General features: G+C 35.3%; 1 protein-coding gene across 1 annotated transcript; it reads right to left on the minus strand.

The window, feature by feature from the left end:
• Positions 1-6,885: 6,885 nt before the first annotated feature.
• LOC107818924 (uncharacterized) lies at positions 6,886-8,414 on the minus strand. Its single transcript, XM_016645004.1, has 2 exons — positions 8,100-8,414; positions 6,886-7,935 (listed from the first exon to the last, which is right to left on the minus strand). The coding sequence occupies exons 1-2, from the start codon at positions 8,412-8,414 to the stop codon at positions 6,886-6,888; spliced, it is 1,365 nt and encodes a 454-aa protein (XP_016500490.1).
• Positions 8,415-8,824: the final 410 nt, after the last annotated feature.

Below are 8,824 nucleotides of genomic sequence, written 5' to 3' on the forward strand. Positions count from 1 at the left end.
AGGCCCAATTACAGGGGAGACTCAGCCAAAATTTCTAAAAAATTTAGGAGTTAGTAAAATTTGAGGGATTGAGACGTGCAAAAGAAGAGATAAGTTATGTTATGTGTTTGAGGGCGAATGATCCTAAGCGGGGGAGAATGTAACACCCCAGAAAAATTTTGAAGTAATTCAACACTATCAAAAAAATTGATGTGTGCGCAGGCACGAGTTGCTATAGCCAGTTGAGACTAATACCGTGCATTGATGTGAAAATCAGGCTTTTTGGAAATGTTTGGAGTGTAAGAAATTGGTCTTAAAGTTTACAAATATGGATAAAAGAAATAATCTCAATTGAGATGGTGTTGTCGGGCTTATCTCAAATGCGGTAATATGGTATCAGCCGGGAGTATATGTGTAAAAGTAAAATCATCAATTTGGTAACCTCAGAATAATTCTTAGCACGTTCGAGGACAAACGTTTGTTTAAGAGGTGGAGAATGTAACGACCCGACTTGTTGTTTTAAGAATTAACGCCTCGTTCAGTGACTTAAGGACTCAAGCAGTTTCACAATATGTATTATAACTGCGGGTGTGGTCGAGTTTGAATTACTGAAGATTCGGAATTAAAATTAAAGAACAATCCTTATTTAGAAGCTTAAATGTAAAGAGTTGATCAGAGAGTTGACTTTTGAACAAACGACTCCAGAATGGAATTTTGATGATGTCAATAGCTCCGTATGGTGATTATAGACTTAGGAGCGTGTCCGAAAAATTATTTGAAGGTCTGTAGTGGAATTAGGCTTTAAATGGCGAAAGATAAATTTTTGGGAAGTTTGACCGGGGGGTTGACTTTTTGATATCTGGGTCGGAATCCGATTCTGGAAATTAGAATAGCTTCATTGTGTCATTTCTGACTTGTGTGCAAAATTTGAGGTCATTCGGACGTGGTTTGGTAGGTTTCGGCGTCGTTTGTGGAATTCAAAAATTTCTAAGTTCATTAGGCTTGAACTCGTGTGTAATTCGTGTTTTTGCTGTTGCTGAAGGTGATTGGAAGGTTCGACTAAGTTCGTATGATGTTATGGGATGCGTTGGTATGTTTGGTTGAGGTCCCGAGGGCCTCGGGTGTGTTTCGGATCATTTTGGGCTACTTTGGATACTGATTTTCTGATATCCGGTGTTGTTCTTCGCATTCGCGAGGAGCCTCTCGCATTCACGAAGAAGGATTTGGCTTCTGGGATTTTGTTCTTCGTGTTCGCGAAGAGACTCTCACGTTCGCGAAGAAGGAAATCTCGGTTGCAATGGTCTCATTTTGGAGGCTCATATCTTGCAATCTATAAAGAATTTGGAGATGATCCAAAAATGAATGTTGTAGCCCTTTGTGTTTAGTTTTCAGAAAAGTAAAACATTTGTCATTTGAAGTTGTGTACTAAAAGTTATGATGGATAAACTACAGGCTGTCTGGGAAGAGTTTGGAAATCTCTATTGTATAGGGCTGACTTTGGAAGCTTATATCTCGCAATCTATAAGGAATGAGGAGATGAGCAACATATGAACGTTATAGCTCTTTGAGGCTAGTTTTCAGAAAGTTAACCCATTTGTCATTTGGATTTTTGTACAAAAGGTTATGACCATTATACTAGAGGTTGTCTGAGAAGAGTTTGAAAATGGTTGTTGGAGAATTTGTTTATCGCGAATGCGAAGGAAGGGTCGCGAAGAACAAATCCCTGGGCAGCAGAATAAAGTCCAAACTTGTCTCATTCTTCCATTTTTGGACCAAGGAAGCTCGGGTGAGGCGATTTTTCGAGAGTTTTTCAAGGAAAACATTGGGGTAAGAATTCCTAACTTGATTTTGGTTAAATTACATGAATCTATTGTTGTTTTTATCACTAAATTAGTGAATTGGGTTGAAAATGGTAGAAATCCTCTAGACTTTAATTTAAGATTTGAAGGGCGATCCGTTATCGGAATTTGATAATTTTGGTATGGTTGAACTCGTATCGGAATGGGTGTTCGGATTTCGAAAATATTTTGTCGGGTTCCGAGGGGCAGGCCCCACGCTGACTTTTTAGAATAAAATTTTAAGTTGGTATTTAATTATCCGAAATTATTTTCGATGAATTTTAATGAAGTGGTACAATTAATTTGGATAGATTTGAGCTGTCCGGAGCTCAATTCAAGCAAAAAGGCGATTTTGGAATATCAGCATAACTTCAAAAAGGTAAGTATCTTGCCTAACCTCGAGTGGGGGAATTACCCCTTAGGCATTGAGTTTTATGTGCAAATTATATGATTGGAAGCCGTGTACGCGAGGTGACGAGTACGTACTCGGACTTATATGTGCAAATTTTATTGGTTTAAAGTTTTAGGCATTTTTATGTATTAAATTGGATAATTGTTGGCATTAGTAAATCCTTGAATTATCACGCCTCATTTCTTATTTGTCAAATTTGTATTTTTTATAATAATTTAGTGTTATTGTTACTTGAATTTTTTGTGAATTCCGTGTGTTTGTTGATTTAATATTTTTCTTGGAATTAAATTCATGATGGAATCATTATCTATAAATATTTATTAAATAAGTTTAAATTGAGGAGTTAATATAATTATTAAGAATTTGGATTAATGAAGGCGTTGCCCTATACTGAGTAGTTTTTACCTCTGTTGATTGTTTTGAGGTTTTATATACGTTGTGTGGAGCCTTGGGCTATTTGTTGAGAAATTTATTAATTCTGTTATATATTTGGAATTTGGTTGTGGTTAGTGACAAATTGTGATATGAATTGTTGTATTGTGTTGTGGTTTAAACACTCCTCTTGATGTTAATTATGCTTCCTACCTTGCTTGTTAATGATATGCATGTGCTTGGTAAGGAAGAGTGTAAAGCACGAAGGGTGATGCCGTGCCATTCGAGAGTGTAAAGCACGAAGGGTGATGTCGCTCCATTGAGAGTGTAAAGCACGAAGGGTGATGCTGTGCCATTTCATTTATATTATCAGGTGAGGATGAGAGTAAAAGCATGAAGGGTGATGCCGTGCGATTTCATTTGTATTATCAGGTGAGGATGAGAGTAAAAGCACGAAGGGTGATGCCGTGCAATTATTTTGATATTATCATATATTCATGGCACGAAGGGTGTTTCCGTGCAGGCGAGGACGAGAGACATACATTATATTGTGATATCGTTATGTTGTGTATACATTCATACCTTTATCTAGAGATATTATTGTGCACCTATATTTTCTATGTGACTTGTAGTCGTTGTTGCTTCCTATGTGCCTCCATTTTATTTCTTTTATTGTTATTGGCATTTCTCCCACCCAGTTGGTACTGTTATATATATGCACGGTAAGAAAGATATAAATGCACGAAGGGTATTACCGCACCAATTGATTTAATCTACACACACACACATATACATATATATATATATATATATATATATATATATATATATATATATATATATTGGGTGAGAATGAGACAAGTGCACGAAGGTATTGCCGTGCCATTTGATGTGATATGTTGAATATATTTCTCACGCCAGGAAAGTTAAATGAGGTGTCACATGGTGACTTTTATTTGAAAGAATTATATTAGAAGATATCTATTTGAAAGAATTATATTAGAAAGATATTTACTTGAAAGAAGTATATTTGAAAGATATTTACTTGGAAGAATTATATTCGAAAGATATTTATTTAAAAGAATTATATTCGAAAGATATTTATGTGAAAGAATTTTAATGGAAGGATATTTATTTGAAGAAAGTATATTCGAAATATATTTATTGAAAAGGATTATATTCTAGAGACTTTTATTGAAAAACTTATAGGTAGAAGATGTATATTGAAGGGACTTGATTAATTGGTTGTACCTGTGTTTATTATTCGTTTGAGTAATATTAATGGTGTTCCTGTTGCTTTGATGTTTAAATCACTAGTTGATTGGTGTTGCTATCGCTGCTATTTATTTTCTATTATTTTTGTATGCTATATTGCAAAGATTATTTGACTAGTGAGTGTCTTGACTGTACCTCGTCACTACTCCACTGAGGTTAGTCTTGATACTTACTGAGTACCGACCGTGATGTACTCATACTACACTTCTGCACATTTTTTTGCAGAGCCAGGTATTGAAGATATCGGATTCAGACAGAGATTAGAGTATGATCGCAAGGATTCAAGGTAGGACTGCTTGGTCATCGCAGTTCCTTGGAGTCTTTCCATTTTATTGTACTGTTAATTTCTTATTCGATCAGTACTGTATATTCGCTCCTCGAGATAATTCCATGTATTCAGTTAGAGTTCGTGATTTAGAACTACCAGTCTTGGGAGGTTGTTATATTCATATTTGTTCCGCTGTTGGTTTTGATTACCTATTTAATTCATATTCAAAAAAAATGGCCTCGAAATGTAATGAAAATCGGCTTACCTAGTCTTAGAGACTAGGTACCATCACGACGCCTGTGGTGGGATTTTGGGCCGTGACAACACCCAAATTCGATACTATTTTAGTGTAAATATTTTTTTAGGTCTAATATTAATATTTTAAATTTTTATCTTACTCTTAATAGGTTTTATTTGAAAAACAAATATATTAAAAACTACAAAAAATATTCACATTCTTAGGGTATAAGTTTATTTCTATTTATAAGAGAAAAGAAAATTTATAAAAAATATTTGATTTTTTTAATTTGAATTCAAATAAGTAAGCTATGGTATCTTTTCTTAGTAGTATTTAAATTATATGTAAATATTTAGTTTTTTTTCAAATATATTTTCTTAGTCTAAAAGAAGTGGGTTCAAATTTTTATTATGTATCTTACTTTATTTTTTAGAAGTAAATAAAATAACATAAAATAAAAAAAGATCCTAGCTAAACCTACAGCCCTAACCCCCTAAGAATTTCTTTCCCCATGATCTGCTCCTTTCCCTAATCCCCACGGTCCCTCACGTCCCCTCTCCCTACTCACAGCACACACCTCACAATCCCCCCCACGTTCTCACTCTTCTTCTCCATCAACACACACACTGTTACACATTCTCTATATAAGTCATACATTTTAGATTAGTAGGGGGAGAGATTTTTTAAAAGGCAACGAAACTTAGAGGAAACAGAAGGAAAATAACGTTGAAAAAGAGGAAAGAAAAGACTTTTCAAAAGAAAGAGAAAATATTATTTTAGAAAAAAAAATTCTGGTGAGATTAAGAAAAGGAGTTCTTCGTTCGTGACTTTTGGTTCGAGGTTGCGGTTACTTTGTACGGTCACATTTAGCGATATTGGATTTGAGCTGTAGCGAATTTTCTTTCTTGTATTACTGGAGCTCTTTTACTAAGGTCCCAATTCTATCGTCCTTCATTTTTGTTTCTTATATTTCTTACATAAATTCAGAACATGATGATTGGTTCCCTTTATTAGTTTTTTTTTTTTTTTGCCTTAATCTACTGATTTTCTTTCTGAGCATGTGTCTTTGAGTTATCGTTACTATCTTTGAGTTTGTTTAGTGAAAGATTTCTAAAAATAAAAAAATAAAAAAAAATCATGTGGCATTAAGGTTAAAAATGGTGATGAAGATATATATGAAAGTTTTGGGCCTAGTTTCCTTGGCCAGTTAAGTTTGGATAAAATTATGCTATATTATTCCTAAGTCATAAATGGGTTAACTTTTTCTAATCATTCTTGTGAATAGGCCATGAAATATAATAAATTTTTTCTTTATAAGATTGTAGTAAGTTGCTTTTATATAAAGATATTTTTTTTCTTACCTGAATATACGTTTACAATTGTTAACTACTTAGCCATGAAAACTGAAAACTTTCAAGTGTTAATTTAGTAGGAATATATTATTTTTTTTTAAAAAAGGGGGGAAAGAAAGATTATGCGCCGAGGAAAGATTATGTGCTTAAGATATATAGTCCATAAGTTGTGTCCGTTTTTTATGTTATATATGTAACTTGCTTGGAGTTGTTTTTTAATATTGAAAGATTTTAAAGTTTCATTCTTTTTACTGTTTTGCTCGGTTTTCTGTGTTAGAAAATTTTGTTACTTTGTATGGTGAAATATTTTTGTTTTCTGTTAACTTTATTTTAAGAATGTAAGTACTTAATTCGGATTTTGAATCCTAAAATGCAAGAATGAAGAATGCTCACTGTTTTGCCGTGGAAATCCTTTTTGTTTGGTTTATGCCGTGTTTGTCAAAACCGTTGCAAGAAAAACAAAGCGTGGTAAAAGAAATTGTGAGGAAGCGAGATGAGTTAGGAATTAATTCAAGACTCATTGTAATAAGTAAAATATTAGTATAAATAAATGTTTTGGATCTAAAATAAATAAATAAATGGAATACTCTAAATACGCTAGAAAACTTTAGATGTACTTTAAATATTAACTCATGTGTTCGTACCAGAATCTTGGATTGATATGCTTAAGTAATAAAAGGACCATGTGTGCATTCCCGTGTCTTGATACCTTTAAATAATTATGTTTTGACCATGTGTACATTCGCGTACCTTTGGTTTAACATCCAACTTCAAAGAAGTACTTTGTGTGCATACCGCATCTAAGTCAAAATAATTAAAAAGTACAAAAAAAAATATTTAAGTAGTAATAGGCAAACCATAACTAATAAAATACAAGAATAGCAAAAAACAGATTTAACACTTACATTAGTCAATAAAGCGACCGTGCTAAAATCACGGGACTCGAGGGGTGCCTTACACCTTCCCTGCGGTCAACAGAATTCCTTACTCAGTCTTCTATTTTCGTAGACCATAAATTATTAGTCAAACCTTCCTTTTGATAAGGTACAAGATAAAAGGCGACTTTGAACACCAAAACTCTATTTCAAGTGGCGACTCCAAATAATAAATAATCTTTTTTCAAAATGTCACTTCAATCAAAAAAAACTCTTCTAACTCAACCTCGTAATAGGGCTGCGTGGGGAAATAGGAGGTGTGACACAACCGATTGCCTTTTTATGCTTCCGTAGTAACTCCACAAGCATGTGTTCCTGTTCACCTGTCAAATTAGCAGCAATAATCACGGAAAAATCGTTAGTCTCCAAAAAAGCATATTTCAAATATGTCAGGAGTACTTTCAATTGCAGCTTCGGCTTGATCTTTTCTTTCTCGAATTCTTCTTTATCTACCACCTGGTTCTCATCTTCCAGTGCCTCAACTTCCTTTTTGATCTCAGGATCTTCATCATCTGTTGTGCTTGATTGACTAATGCATCTCTCTAATGAATCACCTACTAGCTTATCCAGCTTGTATTGTTCAGCTAACTCTCCCACCATATCTAGTTTGAGACAAGCATAGGCAAATGCCTCATCACATAGGTATTTCATCATTCTCTTCATTTGAAATACCATTTTTTTGTTTTCCACTCGTAGCATGAGTTGCCCTTCATATATATCAAGAATAGCCCGGCTAGTGTAAAGGAATGGTATCCCCAGGATTAGAGGTACCTCCTTATTCACTTCCATGTCTACTACGATGAAGTCTACTGGGAAGACAAATTTGTCCACCCTCACCAGAATGTCCTCAATTATGCCCTCTGGTATGATCGTGGTCTGATAAGCTAGTTGTAAAGATACCGATACAGATTTGATCACTCCTAGTTCTCCTTCCAATTTCTTGAACACCGATAATGGCATCAAGTTAATAGATGCACCTGAATCGCACAAGGCCTTGTCAAAATTTTTGCTCCCCAATGAGTAGGGTATAGGGAAACTGCCAGGATCCCCACACTTTTGAGGAATTTTATTTTGTAGAATAGCACTGCAGTGGGCATTGAGTTTGACCACTTTCGTTTCCTCAAGCTTCCTTCTACTTGAAAGGATTTCTTTCAAGAATTTTGCATAGGCTGGCATCTGGGTGAGCACCTCGGTGAACGGGATGTTCACATACAACTGTTTCAGCATCTCCAAGAATTTCCCAAAGCATTTATCTAGTTTCTCTTGCTACATCTTTTGAGAAAAGGGTAACACTGGCATGTGCTTGCTTTCCTCAACTGCGCTGCTTAATTTCTGCTTATCAACCTCCTTGCTGCTAATATCCTCCTTAGGTAGAGATTCACCAATTTTTTGTTCTTCTGCTATCTTGGTTGAGTTGATCTCCTTCTAACCCTTGGTTTTGCAATGGGCTCTTCTAATGTTTTCCCACTCCTGAGAGACACAGCCTTGATCGTCTCTTTTGGATTCTTCTTAGTGTCTGCTGGAAAAGTTCCCGGAGCCCTTTCTGATAACAATGATACGAGCTGCCCCATTTGTCTTTCTAGATTTCGGATGGTTGTGCCTTGCTCCCTAATAGTGGTCCCTTGAGTCTCAAATTTTTCATCTGATTTATTTATGAATGCCTTCATTAGATCTTCTAAAATTGAGTTGTTGGGTTGTGGAGGCTGGTATTTTGCCTTTGTTGGTTCTGGAAGCCAGGAGGTCATTGCACTGGTGCTATGGAATTTTGCTGTTGCCTTGAGTTCAAGCTACCATTTGAATAACTCCATGAGAAACCCGAATGTCTCTGTCCCATAGAATTAAAATTACCATCGCCTTGGTAGTTGCCTCTATTGAAATTCCCCAATAACTTAACTTCTTCTTCTGCGGTGAAGGTTTGGCACTCATGAGTTGGGTGTCCTAATCTATAGATGTCACATCCCACATATGGTTAATTTTGCACCTGAGCTATCGTCAGTTACTTGATGTCCTTAGCCATAGCTGCAATTTAGGCCTGCATTGCTACAGACGATTCTACTTGGTAAACCCCCGCTGAACTTCTTCGATCCCCTTGGTCAGTGGACCATTGTTTTGCGTCTTCAAATAGTTCATTTAGAAGTGTGAAAATCTCTTCTGG

This window comes from Nicotiana tabacum, chromosome 14 (assembly GCF_000715075.1).
Source record: "Nicotiana tabacum cultivar K326 chromosome 14, ASM71507v2, whole genome shotgun sequence".
NCBI lineage: Eukaryota > Viridiplantae > Streptophyta > Magnoliopsida > Solanales > Solanaceae > Nicotiana > Nicotiana tabacum.